General features: G+C 44.2%; 1 protein-coding gene across 2 annotated transcripts in view; it reads left to right on the top strand.

Annotated features, from left to right (window-relative positions):
* Positions 1-4,386: 4,386 nt before the first annotated feature.
* Positions 4,387-24,003, top strand: part of LOC146673006 (protein NLRC3-like) — a 51,903-nt gene continuing 32,286 nt past the window's right edge. For both annotated transcript variants that reach the window (XM_085401415.1, XM_085401416.1), the window contains exons 1-4: positions 4,387-4,484; positions 19,467-19,598; positions 19,683-19,784; positions 20,161-20,259. In XM_085401415.1, coding sequence (XP_085257541.1) covers positions 19,510-19,598; positions 19,683-19,784; positions 20,161-20,259 — 290 coding nt within the window. In that variant the 5' untranslated portion in view covers positions 4,387-4,484; positions 19,467-19,509. The remainder of the gene's footprint in view (positions 4,485-19,466; positions 19,599-19,682; positions 19,785-20,160; positions 20,260-24,003) is intronic.

Here is a 24,003-nt window from a genome sequence, read left to right on the forward strand (position 1 = left end):
ACTAACAGGTCACCTCAACAAGAACAGATTCAATCCTAATGATTTAGTTACCATAGAAACCTGAAATGGTTTGGTTGACAGCACATGTTAGACTGTTGTAAACGTCGCAGCCACACAGTCACACTTCCTGAGTGTTTCTAACATGATGGATGTGAAACACTGAGTGATGCTTCATCACATTCACACTCACAGCTCCTCTGTCAGTGTCTCAGCTATGCTGGCAGCCTGGAGTCACCTGTAACATGACTGTGGGCTGATGCTGAACTCTGACTCTTATATGTGTCTTATTAACCTCAGAGCTGCTCAAACTGAGGGAGGCGGGACTTACAGCACAGGAAGTGATGTCAGAATATAAAGGCTTTTAGTCCTGAGTGAGTGACAGGTTTGACGGTGACGTGGATCTCCTTTAGACCTGGATCACAGTCTTCACACTAAACCCTTTAAACATCTTTACTCTGTTGGTTTGATCAGTAAGAACAATAATGTCATAAAACCATGATGTTTCCTCTCCTGATGAATATAGATCCGTGTAGATGAACCACTCAAAGGCTCCACTCAAACAATACCTAACATTAAATATATGATTATAGTCAGAGGGGACTCCAAAATAAAAGCACCTTTAAACCAAGTTCTTTCAGACTAAAAGGAGACAGGAAAGACAAACTGATCAGAACTTCCTGGTGAATCATGTCAAATAAAAGAAACACAAAACCTGTTTCGTAGTATAAGAGTTCATCCAACCTGCAGCAGTGATACTGAAGTCTGAACAACACAAAAACCAAATGAATCTGTCCATCAGTGATAATAAAGATCAGCCTGACATCAATCTGTAACATCAGCAGGACCAAGATCACTTCCGCCGTGTCCATTACTGGTAGGTTAAACTGGGAGAAAGTCTCTAACATGATGAAACCATAGTCTATGATCTAGAGCATCATAGTGGTGCGTAGGTTCATCCAGGTCACAGTGCTCTACACTGAACAAGTCAAACACCTGGACTTCACCCAGTTGGTGTCTTTGTGTCTTCTTTCTTCAGCTCTACAGACTAACACAACGAACTGTTTCTAATACATGGCTTATCAGTGCGTTTGAGTCCATCCACACAGCTCAATATGTTTCTACTAACACGTTCTACCAACATAGAGGTCAGAGTGAAATAATGAGGTGTTAGACTGATGTTCTGCCTGACACCAAAGAGACACAGGAAGTGTTTGATTCAGTCAGAGGAGTTTGGACTTATTGAACCACCTTTGGTGTCTATGATGGTGTCGTCTGTGGAAGGATGTGTGGAGCAGAAACAAAACCAGCCAAGAACAACACCATGAAGCTCATTTAAGAGAAATGGAAAGCTCTGGTAAAATAAACACAGTTAATGATTTTGATCCCACCAGGTCCTGGACCCCTGCTCTCTGTCCAATCACAGACTGAACACATCAGCAGGACCACCAAAGTCCTCAGATTAGTCCAGGGTCTGTCCTCAGCCTTTGAGAGCTTCAGTTACTCACAGTTAGACACACTAACAAATATGTCATCATCCATCTTCTTCTACACTCTATCACTGATCACTAAAACTAGCTGATGTCTGTCCTGATGTCCAGGTAGGACAGACTGCAGTGAGTTTAATAAGCTGTGTTAGATTACACTTAGAGGGACAGCTTCATCTGTCAAACAGGATCTATGATGGTTTGATTACTGCACTTAACAGAGTTCATGGTTGAGCTGAAACAACAAGAAGACTCTGCAGGTGCACCTGGAGGTCTGTCATTAGATTTACTGCAGAAACTGGATCAAACTGGATCCAGGATGCAGCAGGTCTGTGCTGAGCAGAATGAATAAAGCCAATAAGATGTCTCTGTATGAGGAGGCGGGGTCACAGGAGGTTCACAGAAACTCTGCAGCAGCATCATCAGCTCACATGGAAACTTTGATGATTCACTTCTGTGGTGTTTTTACAGAAACACGTCACAAAATTAGCTCCACCTGTTTTGTGAGCTTTGAGTTTCTTGTCTTCATCCTGGATTCTTGTGTTGGTGTTTTTACACACAGCAGATATTTCCTGGTTTCTTCCTTGATGACCACATGAAGCTTTCTGAAGCTTGGATTGAAAACGCTTCATTACTCAAAGCTTTCCAACACAGGCCTCTGTGCTGCCATCCTGTGGACAAACATATGAAGTGCAGCATGAAGCTACAAATTAAACTGCTTCAGCTACGTTTATATATAACATACTATAACCTGTATAACTATATGTATAGTGTATTATGTAGGTTTTAGAACTGAGGGGTAAATTGCTGATGGCCTGGTTTTTATTTATGTTCCCCATGGTTCACCAGCTCTCACACAACATCAGCACCGATGATCCACGTCCTTATAAACCTCTGAATCAGGTCCTGAAGCAGTGACATCCTGAGTGAAGACCTCACTGATCACATGACTCTGGTCACCTGGACTCAGTGTTTCTGAAGCAGTGTGCTGGGTTTTTACAAATCCGTGGCTGCTGCCTGATGTTGGGCTGCCTGATGATGAGAGGAAGACGACTCACTCGCTCTTCTTCACTTCCTCCTTAAACATGTGGAAGGAGAGCAAAGTGCTGCCAGACTCTTATTTCTGACAGGAACAGAAGAAACCACAGCAAACTGTTCCAGTTCTTCATCTTCATCACAATCTGTTTATTTCTGATGGTGTCTTCAGTCTGAGGGTTTGAAGTTTCCATGTCTGTGTGATGTGTGGTGTGAAGGCTGCTGGTTAAACTGGGACTCACTGTTTAAAGCACTGAGTGCTCATAGAGAGATGCTCCATGAGTCCCAGTACAGACTACAAACATGGTGGAAACTTCGCTTTGATATCCACACACTCTGCACGTCTGTGAGTAACTGTGATGAAGATGTGCAGAGATCTGTGTCCAAACAGGAAAAAGACTGTAAAGACTCTGTGCTTCTAACAGCCTCTGTTAACATATGTGAGGCTGTTTGTTGTTGTTGCCATGGAGATTTGCACTGTTTGGGTCAGCAGGTCATGTGATCAGGTTTGTTCTGCTGGACGATGGTTCAGTGTCAGGGTTTGTTTGCATTCATCAATAAATATCTAAATAAATCAAAAACTCCATGTTTGTTCTTTCATCATGTGACCTCTGCTCATCCATCTCTGTGTGTATCAGGATACATTTAGTTCATAATACACGAGTCAGAGAAATCAAAGAAAAGACAGCGTGATGTCCTGTATAGACAGGTGGAAGGAACCAAGTCCTCAGCTGAAACACTCGTGTTTGTCCACAGACAGGAAACACAGCAGGAAACTTCCTCACAGAAGTGCAGCTCATGGATAACACACTTCCTGTCAGTCAGAATGAGGCTGCAGCCAAACACAGAAAGGTGTTTTTGTCCAGATGAGCCCAGAGAAGAAACACGAGTGTTCACAGACATCAGAAGCTCAGAGAGGTGAAACATGAGGTTGGAGTCCTCGTCAGCATCCAGAAGAGCTGCTGTGAAACCCTGAGTACTCATGACAGACTCTGATGGCACAAACACATCATGATTCAAACAGAAAGACAAACATGGAGCTCCTGATCCTCCTGCATGAGAACAAGCTGACATGAGCGCTGTGTCTGAGAGTGTCTCCCTGTCACAGTGACAATAACACAGCTGCTGCTCACAGTCATTAAACTGACCTGAGGTCAGCTGTGCTCCTTACATATGAACCATGTGACCTCACATCAGTGCTGTGGATGACTGTAGTCATAGAAGAGTAGAGCTGTAGCAGGTGGTGTGAGGAGGAGGTGGTGTATTCTAGTTAACGCAGTACTGAAACACTCCAGCAGAGGGCGCTGTTAAGTCCTTATTGTAACACAGTTACTGTGTGCAGTTAGACTTCATACATAATCTGCACTTATTTCCATCAGACATGCTGTCAGTAAATGATTGGTTTCTATTGATTCTACTTCCTGTTGACTAGTTTGATGACAGTGAAACAATCACAGCTGATTGTGTGATGATGTAAACTGTCACTGTTACATTCAGTGTGTGTGACATAATGTTAGTGCAGGCTGATAACAGCCTGGTTCTGTTAGAAACACATGAACGTGTCCATAGATCAGTGTGTGTTTAACATGAGAGCTTCAGCCCTGCTGATGTGTTAAATAAAGACATGTATTGGTTTCAGCTCTGCTCTCAGGCTTTACTGCACAGGTGAAGGTAGAAAGTGTGACTGCATCTATAGACTGGAAACACAGAAACATGCTGAAGATAGTTGTAGTATACTCCAAACAAAGTAAACACTGTGGTTGTATCAGAGACGAGCTGTGATCAGCTTGTTCACTCTGAGCCAGTCTGACAACATATTTGTAAACCAGCACATGGAGGTGTGGCCCTGTCACAGTCTTCAGGTGGAGTCCCACCCTCTTCCAGTAAGAAGCAGCTCACCTGTGTGTCAGTGTTTAGTGTCCAGCTGTGGAGTGGATTTTGTTGTTTGGTGTGTTTGAAGAAACTGTAAGTTTGCTTTGCTTCCTCCTTTAACAGTTTGACTGTTTGGTTTTGCTCTGTGATGTTTGGACCTGATGTTCAGCTCTTATTTCAGGACAAACTTTGATCACTCTTGTGTTTGAAGACACATGATTATAGATTATTGATTGACTGAATCCACTCTGGTTATCAGTCAGTAACTGCACTGAAGCATTTGTTACTGTGATGAACATTTTAAATGGATCTGTGTGAAGCTTTAGACACCGATCAGAGATCTGATGGAACATCGATCGTCTCTTTAACTGGAAACAATCATATAAACTCAGTTTGTTCTTAAGAAGTCGCCTTTCAGGTTTTACTTAAGTGATGTCTAAAAAACACAAAGTAATGCAGCTCCCGCTCAGTTCACTCCTACTGCAAACAAAATTAATCAATTGAAAATATAGAATTATATTAATTGCATATGGACGCTACGACGTTAGTCATGCATATTGTGCTTCAAAGTATTTGGACTTGGAAGCTTCTCCGTTTCTTTGTTTTGCTGTCATGTTCACTTAGAACTTTGTGTTTTTAATTAGTGTATTTGAGTCTGAGTTTTCTTCTTTTAGTGTCTGAAGCTTTAATCATTAATAGTTGTTCAGTGTGTGGTCTCTCGTGTCTCCCGCCTTTAAAGGCTTTGGATTTTTGGTTAAATGCTTTGAATCTTGTTCCTTTTCAACTGTTTTTGGACTGAATCAAGGCTCGCTTAAAGTTGTTTGAGTCAGTTGTCCTGGATTTGGCTACAAACCTCAGCTAATGCCAATAATCTAGTGTTAAATACATTTATCCCTCAATGGTACATATAGATGAAATAAATAGTTGAAGTGATACATGTTAAAATTCTGTAGGTTTTATTACATTAAACACAAAGTAAAGGTTTATTGATGGTTTTTTGGTGATTTTGTGTCCCTTTGTGAATAAGACCTAAGGCCCACTGACTCATTCCACCTTCAGTCTGTGCTCAGTAGCCTGTTCATTATTCTGTAAAAAGGCTGTCTCTTTGGAGCAGACATACTCATGTAAAGGTTAACATCGCCACACAGGATGCAATCAGGAACTCAAGTAATCAAAAATAAACATTATGTCCCGATTACCTGATATCAGAGTCCTCCTGTATCAGATGGACTGAACTCTGTTTGTTGGAAATGTTCAGGAGTGAAGATCAGAACCACAGATCAGCTGGTTCTGTCCAGAAGATCAGTTTCCACTTATCACACCTGTCCATGTTTTTATTAACAAGGACTAAGATTTATTGATCAAATCACAAAAATGGATTTAAAAACAGAAGGAGCTGAGTGAAATATAATTTTAATAACCTGGTCAGTATGCAGAGGCACACACTGTGACACATTCAGACTGAGGAAGCTTTCAGGTAAACATTCCTCTGCTGACAGCTTATGATTAAGGAGTCACAGAAACTGATGGAACCGCGGTGATCATTTTAAAGTTATTTGTGTTTGTTTTTCCTTTTTGCGTTGTGCTGTTGACTTTGAGCTCATGCCTAAATATTAGAAATACAATTTCCGGATTAGGATAATAATTGGTGTTGGTGTGCTGGGCTGTAGTTTATAGGTTTATACTTTTAAATGTTGATTATGTGACAGTTCCAGGTCATTTTATGATGATATGAGAAAATAATTTAACAGGTACGGTAGCAAATGTCTTACTCCATTGAGTAATTAAGTAACGTACTGTGGTACTTTTTTTTTTTTAAGTAACCAGTAATGTGTAATACATTATTTCCTTTTTCAGTAACAGCTCTAACACAATATGTGAACTTTACTCTGACTGAGAATCAGTCTGAGCAGTCAGACGGCATTTTTCTTGAGTGAACACATGAAGTTGTGCCCCACACTCACACGCACACACACACACACACACACACTGTTAAAGCCAAGAAGCCGCAGTTTAATCATTCGGGGCTGACAGACTATGAAGTCTTTTATATATTATTAATTGCTGTAGAACAGCAGTGGGGACATCGCTGTGGTAGATCCCACACTTGATGGTGACCTGTGCTAATTGGCTTGAAGTGGCCCCTAGTGTTGGCCGCCACATCCCCATTGAGTTCCTGATGAAGGCTTTCAGGATCCTGCTGATCTTATATAGGTCTAGGTATTCCACGTGTGAGGCATCATGTCATAGGCAGTGTTGGTCAAGTTACTTGAAAAAAGTAATCAGTAACTAATTACTTCCTCAAAAATGTAATCCTGTTACTTTATTGATTACTTATTTTTGAAAGTGATCAATTACTTAGTTACTTAGTTACTTTTAAAAACATGATTTACACCCTGAATAGGTAATGAAGCGATAGATCTTCAGTCACTTCAATCCCAATTCAAGTGTTTCTGTATAATCCATCATGTAAAATGTAATCAAATGGAAAAAGTGATTACTTATTTTCAAAGTAATTAATTACTGAGTTACTTTTGAAAAACATGATTTACAACCTGAATAGGTGATAAAGCGATAGATCTTTCAGCCCAATTCTATTTTTTTCTGCATAATCCATCATACAAAATATAATCAAATGGAAAAGTCTCTTTTTAAACTTGGAAGTTTGCTGTAAAAAGAAGTTTTCTTCCCACGCAGTGAGCAGCGGACGCTAATGTTTTTGTCACTTTTTACAGAATCTAACTCAAAGTAAGGTCAGTACTTCCACGCTTTAAACGCTGCACGCTCATACTCTCTCCCGTACTCGATATATTATCCATTTTTGATCTGCACACAGCTGTTTCCACGAACGTCACACTTGCTTTCGTCATTGTCATTAGACACTCTCGCAAAAAATTCATGGTTTTAGTAACGCAGTAACGCAGCGTGCTTACGAGAAGGTAACAGTAATCGAATTACCGTTTTTGCAATAGTAATCCCTTACTTTACTCGTTACTTGAAAAAAGTAATCGGATTACAGTAACGCGTAACGTGTTACCGCCCATCTCTGGTCATAGGCCTTCTTGTAATTGTGACGGGGCGAAGGTGATGTTATTTTTTTCCCACAGTGTTTTTAAAGGAGGGAAATCTTCCTCCAAACGGACAGAGCAGTGGAGCCGCCAAGGGAAAGCACACAAATTAAAAACTGTATAATTAAAATATAATTTATTATATTTAAATAGTTAAAAATATAAAATTACTTAAAACAACCCTGGCCAGGGGACAACACAATAAAAATCAATAAAACACAACATTAAAAGTCCAGTGGCGTCCGCCACGGTATAAGAGTCACTAGCGGTGCCGGAGGGAAACCCGGCGGCGTCCTTGCCTTCCTCTCCGCGTTCTGCGCCCCAGTGCGCTAAAGAAAGGAAGGCAGCGGAAGTCACTACTCTTTTAGGCAGCTATAATTCATTAAAGGGGACAAGTCAAAAGACTTACCCCGGGTGGGCAGAGCTCTCAACTCTGCCCGCTGTTTCTTTGTAACTGACAATCGGCACCAGCCCGTCCGCCGCCTCTAATTTCCCGCAGACGCGTAATCTGGCCTCCTGTTGCTGGCGCTGTATCTTCCCCTCCTTAACGCCAACCTCCACCAGTCCTCCGGCTTGCAGGCGCCGCCGCCTGATACCACTCACTCCGCCACTGTTGCCCGTTTCTCAAGCCTCCCCTCAAGCCTCCTTCTCTGTGGTCTGCCAGGCCCTCTTATTGGCCTCTGGGACCTCCCAGGTGTGATCAGGTAGGGGCGGAGTCTTTCCAGGACAAGTCACCAAATAAATACCATAAAAACATGCAGTAAAACTCATAAAAATAAACCAGTGTACAATATTAAAATATTAAAAAAGGTAAAACACAGCAAAACATGCATAGTAAAAAACCCTAGATAACTTGTCCCTTTCCACCCCGTGACATAATCAATCCAGGCAGTCCACAGGTTGGTCAGCATATTTTTGCAGTCTCAGACGACTGCTCGGTCTACTGGTGTTGGCCAGAGGGGCCGATGGCGCGATATGGCAGCCTCGCTTCTGTCAGTCTGCCCCAGGGTAACTGTGGCTACAACTGTAGCTGCCTCCACTACTGTGTGAATGTGAGAGTGAATGAATAGTGGAATTGTAAAGCGCTTTGAGGACCACAAAATGCGCTATATAAATGCAATCCATTATTATTATTATTGCCAGTATCTGGTGTTTTGCTTCTCTGGTATTGCTACCAATTATTTTTTGTGTCCTGCTCGTGTAATACCTGTGAATGTTGAAAAAAAAAATACTCTTGTATGATGGCTGCATGAATACAGGCTTGTGTCTCTGTATTTTGATAGGGGGGGTTCACTGTACATCGCTGTACTGTTTTAGTTTAATATTATTTCTAAACAATTGCTTGAACACAAAATCTAAAAAAGGTTAACATTATGAATTTAACCTCCAAAAGTTGATTCTGTTCATCTGGACGTAGCGTTTTGTGGGAGAAACGTTTCGTCACTCATCCAAGTGACTTCTTCAGTCTCAGCTGACTGCAGGTTTCCCCAATTCTTATAAACAGTGCATTTGCATAATGACTGAAACCAGCACACTGAGGGAACAATGGGCTGGGAGATCAGTACCTTAATCATAATTATACAAATTCTCATGACCATTCATCAACAACCACTGACCAAAACCCATTGATCAAAGACCACTGATCAATGGCCAAGAGTACCATTCACAAAGAGTTGGGGAATGGCTGCAATTACAAAAGATGGCGAAAGATGTACCTTTAGGCCCCCTCCTCGATTCAGAGATGGTCTTTCCCTTTCCATGTAAATGGCCTCCTTGACTCCGCGCTCAAACCAACGTTCCTCCCTGTCCAGGATGTGTCTCCCACAAAACGCTACGTCCAGATGAACAGAATCAACTTTTGGAGATTTACTTTCCTGGATGATTGAGAATGCATCAAGACATTATGACTTTAAATTTGATCCGAGTTTCCAAAGCGAGTTATTAGTAGTTTAGCAGCTCTGATTTTTTTTTTCTGTCTATGTAACGGATGCGGAAGGCTGATTTTATTTCCACAGTATTTTTTTTTTTTAAAGGAAGGAAACCTTCCTCCAAACGGACAGAGCAGTGGAGCCGCCAAGGGAAAGCACACGATTTAAAACTGTATGATTAAAATATAATTTATTATATTTAAATAGTTAAAAATGTAAAATGAATTAAAACAACCTTGGCCAAGGGGTAACACAATAAAAATCAATAAAACACAACATTAAAAGTCCAGTGGCCTGCGCCACGACCTAAAAGTCCCAGGGAGCTAAGAAATCCGGCGAAGTAGTATAAAAAGGGAAACCCAGCGGAGTCCTCTCATTCCTTTCCGCATTCGCGTCCCGATATGCTGGAGAAAGGGAGGAGCGGCAGTCACTATTCTTCTAGACAGTTTTCATTCAATAAAAGGGGATAAGTCGAAGACTTACCCCGGGTGGGCAGACCTCTCAACTCCGCCCGCCGCGTTTTCAAAACTGCAAATCGGCGCAGCCGTCTCGTGCCTTCCGCTGGTGCTGTCACTCCCCACTCTCTGCGCTGATGCTCTGCACGCTGGTGCCCTTCGCGCTGGTGCTCTCTGCAGTCTCATCCGTCTCGAGCCTCCAGCCCTCAGCCTCTAGCCTTCAAGCGCAGCCATCAATCACAAGTCTATAGCCCAAGCCTTCTCTCCATATCTCTGGCTCGGCTTCTCAGTCACTTCGGTCACTCTCTTATGTCTCTTCCGCTTCGAGCCTCCAGCCCGAAGCCGAGGCGCTCAGCCTCTAGCCTTCGAGCGCAACTCCTCAAAGCAAAGCTTTCCTTCCTCACTCGTCCTCAAAAAGCGCTCCTTTCTGTCGTCTACCCAGCCCTCTTATTGGCCTCTCTGGTACCTCTCAGGTGAAATCAAGTTAGTAATCAGATAGGGGTGGAGTCTTTACAGCACAGGTGTTCAATTAAATAAGATAAAACATGCAATAGAACTCATACAAACAAACCCAATATACAATATTAAAATATTAAACAGATAAAACATCGCAAAACATGCACAGTAAAAACTCTAAATAACTTGTCCCGTTTCACCCCGTGACATCTACAGTTTTCTTAATTCTCCTCCTGATCAACATGTTCACGTAGTCCTGTTGGATTATTCATGGGTCTCAATAAAGTTTGTTAGATAAGAATAAGACTTCCCTGATCAGTCTGTGTTCAAGTCATGTGAAACTTGTAGTGGAAAGTCCATCTGTGTGCAGCACTCAGGAGCAACATTGAAACATCAGCTAGACAGCTGTTTTTCAGAATTTAAAAACTTTAAAAACTGTATCAATTTGAACGATGGTGTTACATTCTGTGAGGCTGTGGGAGTGTGTGGGTGGGGTGTTTGCCCGCTCTCTCCGCCTCCTCCTCTCTTGCCACTCCTACTCCCTCTGTGCCTCTCACTCTCCTCTCTCCCCAGGACACAGCTGCTTTTGATTAGCCTCGTTTGCCACCTGGGCCCAGTCAACAATCACCTCTGAGGCTGTTTAAGTTAACGTTATTTGTAATAAAACTATATTATTTGCAATAAAACTATATTATTATAGAACAACTCTGTCTGTTTTCCTTTTCATTCTATTTCCGGACCCATTTGTTACTGGTCCCCTCATTCACACGCCTAGACCTCTTCATGGGGACGTAACAATGTGGGGGCTTGTCCGGGATATGAATGGAAGGAACAGCGATTGAGTTTTGGTGTGTTGTTTGCCGGTCGCTTGTTTAGTTGTATTGTATCTGCTGGGCTCTCTCTCCAGTTAGCACAGGGTAGTGTCTAGCTGAGCGTAAGCTCCTCCTTCAGGCACTCATTTTTTATTTTGCCTTTTTTATTTTTGGAGTAATCCCGGGTGGGGATTAGTTCCCTGTTGGGGGTAGGCTTGTTGGTGCTTTGTGCACCTGATGCTTAGCCTTTAAAGCTGCCTCGAGCATGGCACACTCCAGAAGCTAAGCAGGCTAGGATTTTAGTAGGTAGGTCTGGGGAGAGGGTCGGTGGTATTTTTATTTATTGGTTAACCCTGTGGCCACACATATGTCCCACCTGTCTTTGACTTGTGTGTTGGAAGTGTTCTTCTTTGTTGTTATTGTTAGCCTCAGGTAGGTTTTTGTTTTAGTTTTAATGGCTACCTTTGATATTGCCGTGTTTAAGGCAAACCCTTCGCTTGTCCAGCTGGACCCCTGTAAGAAGAGAGATTTGCATGAGGTGGCATCATTTTATGGCATCTCCACAGCTCTGCCTAAGGCTGAGCTAAAAGCTGCTCTTGTGTCTGGCTTGGTGGAGAAAGGGATAGTGGCCTTGCCAGTGTCTGCCAGTCCACCTGAGCATGGTGTAGCATCACAGCCTTTTTTGCAGGTGCCAGCTCAAGCTGTAGCTCCATCAGTGTCCACGCCTGTTGTGCAGGGGCTGCCTGAGGACCAGCCAATGACACTGCCTCACTGTGAAAAACAGTCGGCTGGTTCCGGTGTTCCCCGACATTGAGGTTGACAGTTACTTCAAGTCATTTGAATAGCCACAGCCTTGCACTGGCCACGGGATTCGTGGGCTATTTTGCTACAATGTAAGCTGGCAGGTAAGGCTCAGGAAGTTTGTTCCTTACTGTCAGCTGAGGACAGCCTAGACTATGACAAACTGAAAAGTGCTGTCCTGCTGGCTTATGAGCTGGTCCCAGAAGCCAATAGGCAGTGTTTCCGGGGGTTGAAAAGGGGACAGGGTCAGTCCTATCTTGATTTTGCCAGGGAAAAAAGTGTCTTTTTCGATCGGTGGTGTGCGGCCTGCAAAGCTACTGACCTGGCTTCGATACGTGAACTAATGCTGATCAAGGAATTTAAGAACTACATTGCCGAGCGCATTCAAGGCTCGCAAAATTTCAAAATCTCTGGTACCCCTTCTGGCAGGCATTCGTCAGTTTTTGGTAGCCCAAAATAAATTTAAGTAGCCCGAATAAAAAAGAAAGCAATTTTTTTATGTTTTGTTTCCTTTATTGTACTTTAAAGTATAATATTGTAACGGAAACAAAAATTAATCAAAAAATCATTAAAATACAAATCACAACAACTGTCTAGAAATTACAACCATCAACTCAAATACTTGGTCCAAATTGAACAGAAATTTCTATGAACTTGTAAGGACTGTGTAGAACATGAATCAGTCTGTGTCAGATCCTGAATCTGAAATTTCCACTGAAGTCAGGGGTAAGAAGTAAGTGGAACCAAGATCTAGGCCATTTGCTTTTTGAAGTTTGCAAAGACTGCTAAATTTTGCCAGAGAGATTTCACTTGTCACGTTTGAATAGTAAGCTAATGAGTAATAAGTCGATGTCAGAGGAATTGGTGCGCAAGTAATCGTCACTCAGCAATCAGTGCTGCCACTGTCTACACACCTTTCCACAATCGCAAAATGAAAGTGAAAGCAAAAAGCAAGCGCAAATTCAAACGAGATTTCAATATGTAACATATTGACAGTGGCTGATCGATGCCAATGACATAATTACTCAGCTACATTGGCGAAAGAATGCAAAAGCATAGACATATATTTTCCTTCCTATCATAGCCCGACGGGCAGGGCTGAGTTAGATTTTGGTAACCCAACTGGAAAAATTGCTAGCCCCGGGATGTCGGGCTAGCGATTTTGGGAGCCCTGGCATTACAGTATATATTAATGAACATAAGGTTTCCTCGCTACAGTAGGCTGCGACGCTGGCTGATGAGTTCGCACTTGTCCATAAAACCAGTGTCAGTAGGTATGACCGATGTGATGCCCCAGTGAAAGCTAGCGAGGTGCCAGCTGCACAGTACACAGTTTCGCTGTCTGGTAAGCCTGAGGACAAGTGTGAAGTGACCATTCTGCAAGATACTGGTGGCTCACAGTCTCTCATACTAGCTAGTGTGCTTGCATTTGATGAGAAGTCTGACTATGATGCTAGCATCATTGTAAGAGGTGTTGGGATGAGTTTTGTGCCTGCATCGTGAGGGGAGTGAGCTGGCGAGTGGTTTCTTTTCAGTGGTTGTGCGGCCTTCTTTCCCGATTAATGGAGTGGATTTTATAATGGGAAATGACATAGCGGGTGGGAAAGTTTATCCTACCCCTGAGGTGACCAACAATTCTGTTGTAGAGCCTGTTTTAGATGCCCTGAGCCAGCAACACCCAGATGTATTCTCGGTGAGCATTCTGACTCGTTCACGTGCCCAGCAACAAGGTGAGGGGGTTGATTTGTCAGGCTCAATGATTGGCTCTATTCTAGAGATGAATGTGATGCCCTGTACTGATAAGGGAGATAATGGAGCCTTGGAGTCGGCTCAAAGTGTGGTTGAGCCAGCTCCTGAGTCTGAAGCTCCTTCTCTGCTCACTCGGGATCAGGGTACCAATTTCTTGTCCAGGGATTTTAAACAGACTTTACAGCCCCTTGGGGTTTCCCATTCGGTGTCTAGTGCTTACCACCTATAGTCACAAGGTGCACTTGAGCGGTGGCATCAAACTCTCAAAGCAATGTTGAGTAAATATTGCCATGACACAGGAAAAAGCTCGGATGAAGGTGTCCCTTTTGTATTGTTCGCTATATGTGATGCGAAGCAGGAATCTTTGGGGTTCAGCCCAGCTACCCTGGTGTTTGGCCATGACGTGCGGGGTTCACTAAAAGTGCTGAATGAGAATTTTCTCAGCGGTTGTGTGTCTAAAACTAATGTGGTGGAGTTTGTGAAAACATGCAAGGACAGGTGGCAATGGGCTACTTTGTTAGCAAAAGAGGCTCTCTGTGTATCCCAGGCAAACATGAAGAGACGATTTGATCAAAAAGGTGTGGAAAGACAGTTTCAGCAACACAAGCTCTTGTGTTGCTGCCCATGCCTAATTCTGCCCTCATGGCTCGTTTCTCAGGCCCCTATGTAATAGTGAATAAAGTGTCTGACACGCATGAACGCATGAGGAAGACTCGCCTATGCCATGTTAACATGCTGAAACCATACCATACCAGAGACACCAGCATGACAGAACCATCAGACACCACTGGGACGGCTCTCCCCGGCTCAGTCCCTGTTACCCTGCTAAGTGTAGAAGTCAAGGGTGATGATGATCTGGGTACCCTTTCTGAGGGACAGCAATGTGGGCGGTTGTCAAATTCAGTTTTTTGAGCTAAGGCCGAGACCCACCTTTCTCATCTTCCTCCGTCCCAGTGTAAAGATGTACTTGACTTGTTGCACTCCTATCTGTCTCTCTTTAGTGACGTACCCTCCCATACCAATGTTTGTGAGCATAACATTCACGTTGGTGACACAGCCCCAATCAAGCAGCATACCCTGCCCCATCGCCAAACGTGAAGTGATGAAAAAGGAAGTTGAGTACATAGTAGAAAATGGCTTAACACAACCTAGTTGTAGCCCCTGGAGCTCCCCATGTCTTCTGACGCGTAAGTCTGATGGCACACCCCATTTCTGCACAGATTATCGGAAGGTGAATGCTGTAACGGTCTCTGACTCGTTTCCACTTCCTCATATGGAAGACTGCATCGACAGCATAGGCCCTGACAAATTTATTACCAAACTTGATCTCCTTAAAGGTTACTGGCAGGTGTGTGCGTGGGGTGTTTGCCCGCTTTCTCCGCCTCCTACTCTCTTGCCACTCCTACCCCCTCTGTCTCTCTCACTCTCCTCTCTCCCCAGAACACAGCTGCTTTTGATTAGCCTCGTTTGCCACCTGGGCCCAGTCAGCAATCACTTCTGAGGCTTTATAAGCTGGGGATGAACTGTGAGAGGTGTGTTTTTTTTCCCCTCTGTGGCTCTACACGGTTTTCTGCTAGGTTTTGGACAGACAGCCTCCTTGCGAGTAGTGAGTAGATGGGCTTGTAGGCCCTAGAAGTGTCTCCCCGTGGTGAGAAGTACAGTAAGAAGTGTGAGAGGTGGGAAGTGCCTCACTTATCTGTTTGGTAGTTTTTTCTTTTGTTGCTGTGACTGTTTCCTTTGTTTCTTTGGCATTAATGGTAAAACGCAGTTGCCGGCTCTTTAAGTTAATGTTATTTGTAATAAAACGATATTATTATAGAACAACTCTAGAAGAATAACAGAATGAAATGAGACAAAATTAAGTCCACTTTAAATCTGACGACACAAAGGTAAACATTCATAAACTCATCTGAAAATCTGCCTCCTCCCCCTTCAACCTATCCTGCTTCAGGTGGCTTCCTGCCAGGAAGCAGCTCGACAGTATGTTCAGATGTGGAGTGGAGCTTGCTGTTCGTGTCTCCGTTTTCTTTGTTTCCTCCTTTAACAGTTTTACGGTTTGTTTCTGCTCTGTAATGTTTGGACCAGATGTTCAGCTTTTATTTACTTATTTCTTATTAGCATCATTGTTGACATGTGAGCCAGACAGTGTGAGAGAGAAAATGATGTGTTTGTTCATCAAACTGCTACACAGTGACACTCACATGAACATGAACACAGTGAAGCTGGACAGAAACGGCTTGATTCTGTGGATCCTTCCAGGATTTCAGTGGTTCTACAAACACATCAGTCTGACTGTGAAAGCACAAAGCTGCCATCCACACAGTCACAGCTCACATCTAAGGAAAACTCCCAGTTTCCTGTTCCGCAGAGAGTTGACTTCAAGTGATCCACACTGGTTATCAGTGCATGACTCTGCAATTAGACATTTCTTTTTTACTGTGATAACGTTTAAATCAGGTAGTATCAAACTTTAGACACTGATCACTAATCAGTCATCACCAGTGGGACGTTGTTGTTCAGTTTAACTGGAAACTGCAAGAACAAAGAGATAAAATCAGTGTGTTCTTAAGTTGACATTCAGGTTTTACTGAAGTAACATCAAAACAACAAAAAGCAGAGCATGGCACCAGATCGTCTGGCAGCCTTTAAAACAATTTCCCTCAGGATAAATAAAGTATTATGAAAGCAGCTCCAGCTCAGTTCAGAGTTATTCAAAGGAACGCCAGTCAAAAGAAAATATAGATTTCCACCAACATTATGAACATTATTTCAGCCTGTTTTAAATCCTGTGTTTTCTGATCATATCTGCAAATCGAGGCTGAGACTTATGTCAATCAAAAAGCATAAAAAATACTTGGACTTGTCAGCTTTTCCTGTTTTTTGTGTTTTGACAATCACTTTTATTGCTGCTGTCACACTCTGGGGGTTTTGTGTTGACTTTGTACTTTCTGTTCTTAATCAGTACATTTGAGTCTGGGTTTTATTCTTTTAGTGTTAGAAGCTTTTAATTATTTGGTCAGAGTGTTTCCCTGTGTGTTGCTCTTCATTGAAGTCTTGGGATCTATCCTATTTAATTAGACCAGAGGCCTTTCACCTTTGGTCTTTGGTCATTAGCCAGGTCATTATTCTGTAGAAAGACTTCTTTTAGAGCAGGTTTACTCTAGGTGTATATCTGATGTATGATCTGGATTAAAGGTGCAAATCAAACTCTTCATGTATGTTAGTCTTTGTACAGTTCTGTTATATAACATGTTGTTACTGTGAAGCTTTACAAAGATCAAGTGTTCTGCAAACTGAAACTATGCAGCATGCAGTTACCAGTTTTTCTAGTTTGGTGATGATGGGAACTATTATGAAAGAATGTTTCCTTATTTGAGAACACCTGACGTCATTAAAAAGATACCTTTATTTGTCAATTATTTGATGTAGGACAGAGCAAAGAGCTAATGCTGACTTTAATGAAAAGCCCAGGAGCCACTTCTTCTGACCTGGCTGTGTTCAGGGATCGCTATAACATTTTCTACCTTTGAGGTTTCACACAAACTTCCTTATGTCCGTGTCCCTGAATGCATTTGATTTTTTGATTTGAATTTGATTTGAACTGATTTTATCTGGTTGGTTGGATTTTAGCTTTTAGACTGACAGATCTCAGTGTGTGAGAGGTTTTAAAGTTGAATCTAAAATTATGATCCTTTTTTATTAAAGTTTTATTGAATCTGTTTTAATATTTTATATATATATATATTATATATATATATATATACACACACCCAGCACGCCCCTGCGGGCGGTTTATCCTTCAAGCTCGGGTCCTCTACCAGAGGCCTGGGAGCTTGAGGGTCCTGCGCAGTATCTTAGCTGTTCCCAGGACTGCGCTCTTCTGGACAGAGATCTCTGATGTTGTTCCCGGGATCTGCTGGAGCCACTCGCCTAGCTTGGGAGTCACTGCACCTAGTGCTCCGATTACCACGGGGACCACCGTCACCTTCACCCTCCACATCCTCTCAAGCTCTTCTCTGAGCCCTTGGTATTTCTCCAGCTTCTCGTGTTCCTTCTTCTTGATATTGCTGTCATTCGGAACCGCTACATCGATCACTACGGCCGTCTTCTTCTGTTTGTCTACCACCAGTATTTCCGGTTAGTTAGCCACCACCATTTTGTCCGTCTGTATCTGGAAGTCCCACAGGATCTTAGCTCGGTCATTCTCCACCACCCTTGGGGGCATCTCCCATTTTGACCTCGGGACTTCCAGGTTATACTCGGCACAGATGTTCCTGTACACTATGCCGGCCACTTGGTTATGGCGTTCCATGTATGCCTTGCCTGCTAGCATCTTGCACCCTGCTGTTATGTGCTGGATTGTCTCTGGGGCATCTTTACACAGCCTGCACCTGGGGTCTTGCCTGGTGTGATAGACCCCAGCCTCTATGGATCTTGTACTCAGAGCTTGTTCTTGTGCTGCCATGATTAGTGCCTCTGTGCTGTCTTTCAGTCCAGCTTTGTCCAGCCACTGGTAGGATTTCTGGATATCAGCCACCCCCTCTATCTGCCGGTGGTACATACCGTGCAGGGGCCTGTCCTTCCATGATGGTTCCTCGTCTCCCTCCTCTTTCTTGGGTTTCTGCTGCCTGAGGTATTCACTGAGCACTCGGTCAGTTGGGGCCATCTTCCCAATGTATTCTTGGATGTTCGTTGTCTCATCCTGGATTGTGGTGCCGACACTCACCAGTCCCCGGCCCCCTTCCTTCCGCTTAGCGTACAGCCTCAGGGTGCTGGACTTGGGGTGAAACCCTCCATGCATGGTAAGGAGCTTTCTTGTCTTTATGTCAGTGGCTTCTATCTCCTCCTTTGGCCAGCCTATTACCCCAGCAGGGTACCTGATCACGGGCAGGGCGTACGTGTTGATGGCCCGGATCTTGTTCTTACCGTTCAGCTGACTCCTCAGGACTTGCCTGACCCTCTGAAGGTACTTGGTGGTTGCAGCCTTTATAGCGGCCTCTTCATGGTTCCCATTTGCCTGCGGGATCCCCAGGTACTTGTAACTGTCCTCTATGTCTGCAATGTTGCCTTCTGGTAGTTCAATCCCCTCAGTTCTGACTACCTTCCCTCTCTTTGTTACCATTCGACTACACTTCTCCAGTCCGAACGACATTCCAATGTCATTGCTGTATAGCCTGGTAGTGTGGATCAGTGAATCGATGTCTCGTTCACTCTTGGCATACAGCTTGATAGGAGGTGGCTGACAACTGCTCCGTTCCGTAGTCGGTATCTGTAGCCAGTCTTGTTAATGATCTCACTGAGGGGGTTCAGGCCTATGCAGAACAGCAGTGGGGACAGAGCATCTCCTTGGTAGATCCCGCACTTGATGGTGACTTGTGCTATGGGCTTGGAGTTGGCCTCTAGTGTTGTACGCCACATCCCCATTGAGTTCCTGATGAAGGCTCTTAGGGTCCTGTTGATCTTGTACAATTCTAGGCATTCCAGTATCCAGCTGTGGGGCATTGAGTCATAGGCCTTCTTGTAATCAATCCAGGCAGTGCACAGGTTGGTAAGTCTGGTCTTGCAGTGTGGATCAGTGAATCAATCTATCTATCTATCTATCTATCTATCTATCTATCTATCTATCTATCTATAACTTCCTCTGCCTCACACTTTCACTCTCTGTTCACCTCACTGCTGTCTGACCGCATTTTCAGCTGACAGGGAGATGAAGCAGGAAAGAAGCAGCTGATATTTGGACAGCACACATGATGGAAAGGAAGATTTCAGTTGATGTGCACATGAATGATTTGTGTTTCCTCTTCAGGTGAAGGTAGAAAGTGTGTGTGAGCTGATTTGAATTGAGCAGCATGGATCAGTGTGAGGACAGAGAGGAGGGAGTCCCTCCCTCTAAAAGCACTCTGTGTGGGGAACATGAGAGCCAGACCAAAGCTCAGAGGTGAGATGACCATCTCTAAATGTCCATGACTCTTCTCCATGTCACAGCTCAGCACTCACATCACTGCTACATCATTATTCACAGGAACCAACCTGGACCTCCACCCAGCTCTGTGTCCTTAAGGAGTGATTGGTCTAAAGATGAAGCCATTGAATTTAAATCCCAGCCTCTGTCTGCTGCAGAGAGGTGAGCTGTTAGTAACATGAACTCTTTGATGTCAGTCTGGTGCCTGATTTAAATGAACTGCTTGATGTTGTTTCCTGGTATCTAAACTGCATCTCAAAGAAAGTCACTGAGCAAAGAATTCCTTTCATCCTATAAAACATGTCCAACATTAAACTCCTGCTGCTCACAGTAGGACCATCAACAGTCCTGCACAGTGTAAATGACTGTGTTTACCTCTAAGTGGAGCTCTTTTCTTAGACTGCCAAGACTAGTTTGGAGTTTCCTTCAGCTCATGCTCAGCCTGCAAAAATGTTTCTATTTGGGATGATGAAGGTATTGTAAGTCTTCATCAGCTTCTGTGGCTGCAAATGAAAAACACATTATTCTCCTCTAACAGGATCATAGGACCTGCACCCAGCTCTGTGTCCTTAAAGAGTGATCGGTCTAAAGATGACCCCATTGAATTTAAATCCCAGCCTCAGTCTGCTGCAGCGAGGTGAGCTGTTAATAACATGAACTCTTTGATTCAACTGCTTGATGTTGTTGGATATAAACTGCAGTGCAAACACATCATTCCCTCAATCCCATTTAAACTGTCTCTTAAAAACAAGCCTTTGGTTTGTAAACAACTGAAAATACACTTTAACAAACAGGAAGTGAAATATGCAAAAAAACAACAACATTTTATTCAAAAATGTAAAGTAAAACAGAAAGTAACTGACTGAAAGACGTCTTATTTGATCTATCTATCTAGAGAAGGGGGACAGGGAGGGACATAAGAAATACAGATATAAATAAATAAATAAAACAAGCAAACTGCAGAGACGTCTTAATATTTAAAATTTCTTCATCAGATTCAGAACTGTGTGTAGGCAGGCAGGAAAAAAGACCCAAGTGCAGGACTTGTGGAGTCAGAAGTGAACTCAAAAGAAAAGCAAAATGCAAAACTCAAAATGGCACATGAACGAAACAAAAAGGCAGGAACGGTGGTGTGATATGACAACGAGCACTGAAGGACAAGCAAACACACAGGGAACAAGGACCAGAAGGGAAACACAGCTGATGCAAATTAACTGACAGGACCAGGTGAACGCAATACTAGAAGCATCAACATGACACATCCTGCATCGTCCCGGTCCCCAAAAAGAACCGTCCCAATGAGCTGAATGACTTCCGACCGGTGGCACTGACGTCACATCTTATGAAGACTCTGGAGCGGCTTTTCCTCAACCTCCTCCGACCACAGGTACACCATGCCCAGGACCCACTACAGTTTGCCTACAAGGCAGATGTCGGAGTGGAGGATGCCGTCCTGTACCTCCTACACAGAGCCCACTCACACCTGGACAAGGGAAAAGGCACGGTCAGGATCCTGTTTCTTGACTTTTCCAGTGCCTTTAATACAATCTGGCCCTGTCTGCTCCAGGAGAAACTAAACAGGATGCAGGTGGACCCCTGCCTAGTCGCTTGGATCTCCGACTACCTAGCTGACAGACCACAGTACGTCAGGCTGAAAGACATCACGTCGGACACTGTGGTCAGCAGCACAGGAGCACCACAGGGAACTGTGCTGTCCCCTCTTCTCTTCACCCTGTACACCTCTGACTTCTGCTATAACTCTGAATTATGCCATATTCAGAAGTTTGCAGACGACACGGCCATCATGGGGTGTATCTGGGATGACCAGGAAGAGGAGTACAGGAGCCTGGTGAGGAACTTTGTCACATGGAGTCACACAAACCACCTGCAACTCAACACTTCAAAGACCAAGGAACTGGTTGTGGATTGTGGGACGTCCACACCAGTTCCACTGCCAGTTCAGATAGAGGGAGAGGAGGTGGAGGTGATCAATACATACAAGTACCTTGGGCTCTGGGTGGACAACAAACTGCACTGGACATGCAACACGCAGCACCTGAATAAAAAAGGCCAAAGCCGACTGTACTTCCTCAGGAGGCTGAGGTCTTTCAACATCTGCACGAAGCTCCTGAGGATGTTTTACCAGTCGGTGGTTGCAGGAGTACTTTTCTATGGCGTGGTGTGCTGGGGGAGCAGCACAGCAAAGAAGAACTCATCCAGGCTGGAGAAACTAATCAGGAAGGCTAGCTCTGTGGTCGGCATGAAGCTGGACACTCTGGTGACAGTGGCAGAGAAGAGGACATTAAAGAAACTGATGGACATTATGAACAATGCCGGGCATCCTCTGCACACGGACGTAAACAATCAGAGGAGCCTATTCAGCGACAGGCTGCTTCTCCCAGAGTCAAAAACCAACAGACTTAAAAACTCCTTTGTCCCACACGCCATCAATCTGTTTAACTCCTCACTGGAGGGGAGAGGGAGGCGAAGCATGGGGACAAGGGAGGGCGGGAATAACTGAGCTGTAGGTGCTTTTTTACACTGTGCAATATTTGCAATATTAGTTTTTCGTTTTGTCTTTTTTTCTTATATTCGACTGTGCAATAATCACTGTGCAATATACTCACCCAAATGAGCAATCCTATTTATCCATATTGTATATTCTGTATCTATATACAGTGGGGCAAAAAAGTATTTAGTCAGAAACCGATTGTGCAAGTTCCCCCACTTAAAATGATGACAGAGGTCAGTAATTTGCACCAGAGGTACACTTCAACTGTGAGAGACAGAATGTGAAAAAAAAATCCATGAATTCACATGGTAGGATTTGTAAAGAATTTATTCGTAAATTAGGGTGGAAAATAAGTATTTGGTCACCTCAAACATGGAAAATCTCTGGCTCTCACAGACCTGTAACGTCTTCTGTAAGACGCTTTTCTGTCCCCCACTCGTTACCTGTATGAATGGCACCTGTTTGAACTCATCATCTGTATAAAAGACACCTGTCCACAGCCTCAAACAGTCAGACTCCAAACTCTGCCATGGCCAAGACCAAAGAGCTTTCGAAGGACACCAGGAAAAGTATTGTAGACCTGCACCAGACTGGGAAGAGTGAATCTACAATAGGCAAGCAGCTTGGTGTGAAAAAATCAACTGTGGGAGCAATCATCAGAAAATGGAAGACATACAAGACCTTACCACCTTGCCTTGGTTGGTGGTTGGTTGGTGCCTTACCACCACCACAGGCACCAACCACCTTGCAGCCGCAACACAGTGCAGCAGCTTCGTCAATGGAAATTCCTAACATGGTCCATTCAGACTCACTGTCCCCAGTCTCCATCAGAATCCTGTTGAAGCTCTGCCTGAGGTGTGTGTTGAAGATCTCGTGGACCATGGCCTCTGCTAGCCATTCCCAGCACACCTTCACTGTAAGTTAAGGTGCGCCAGGTCTGTCCAGGGTCCTCCCCCACCACGTGATCCAACTCACCACCAGGTGATGACCAGTTGACATCTCAGCCCCTCTCTTTACCTAAGTGTCCAAAACATGTGCCCTTAGGTCTGGTGATACAATTAAAAAAAATCGATCATTGACCTGCGGCCTAAAGCGTCCTGGTGCTACATACACTTATGGACACTCTTATGTTCGAACAAAGTGTTCGTTATGGCCAAACTGTGATTTGCACAGAAGTCCACTAACAAAACACCGTTCGTGTTCAGATCCAGGAGGCCATTCCTCCCAATCACACCCCTCCAGGTCTTGCTGTCACTGCCCACGTGAGTATTGAAGTTTCCCAGTAAAATAACTGAGTCCCCAGGCAGAGCACCTTCCAGTACCCCACCCAGGGACTCCAAGAAGGCTGGGTACTCTGAACCACCACTTGGCGCATAAGAGCAGACGACAGGACCCGTTCCCTGACCCGGAGGTGCAGGGAACAAACCCTCTCATCCACTGGGAGAAACCCCAACATATAGGCAGCAAAGCGAGGAGATACTAGGATACCCACCCCAGCCCACCACCTCTCAACAGGGGCAAATCCAGACTGAGATAGAGTCCAGCCCCTCTCCCAGAGACTCGTTGCAGAGCCCAAGCCGTGCATTGAAGTGAGCCCAACTATGTCTAGCCAGTACCTTTCAACGTCATGCACTAACTCAGGGTTCTTCCCCACCAGAGAAATGACATTCCCAATCGCCAGTCTTGGAAGCTGGGGATTGGTCTGCCAGGACCTCCGCTCCAGGCCGCCACCCAGCTCACAATGCACCCGACCCCTATGGTGCCTCCTGCGGGTGGTGGGCCTGCAGGAAGATGGGCCCATGTCCCTTTTTCGGGCGGTGCTCACCATGCCCCATGGACTAAGGCCCAGCGACCAGAAGGTCACCCTCG

This window comes from Rhamphochromis longiceps, linkage group LG3 (assembly GCF_057381845.1).
Source record: "Rhamphochromis longiceps isolate RC_006_pf linkage group LG3, R_longiceps_female_GT1.1, whole genome shotgun sequence".
NCBI classification, from domain to species: Eukaryota; Metazoa; Chordata; class Actinopteri; order Cichliformes; family Cichlidae; genus Rhamphochromis; species Rhamphochromis longiceps.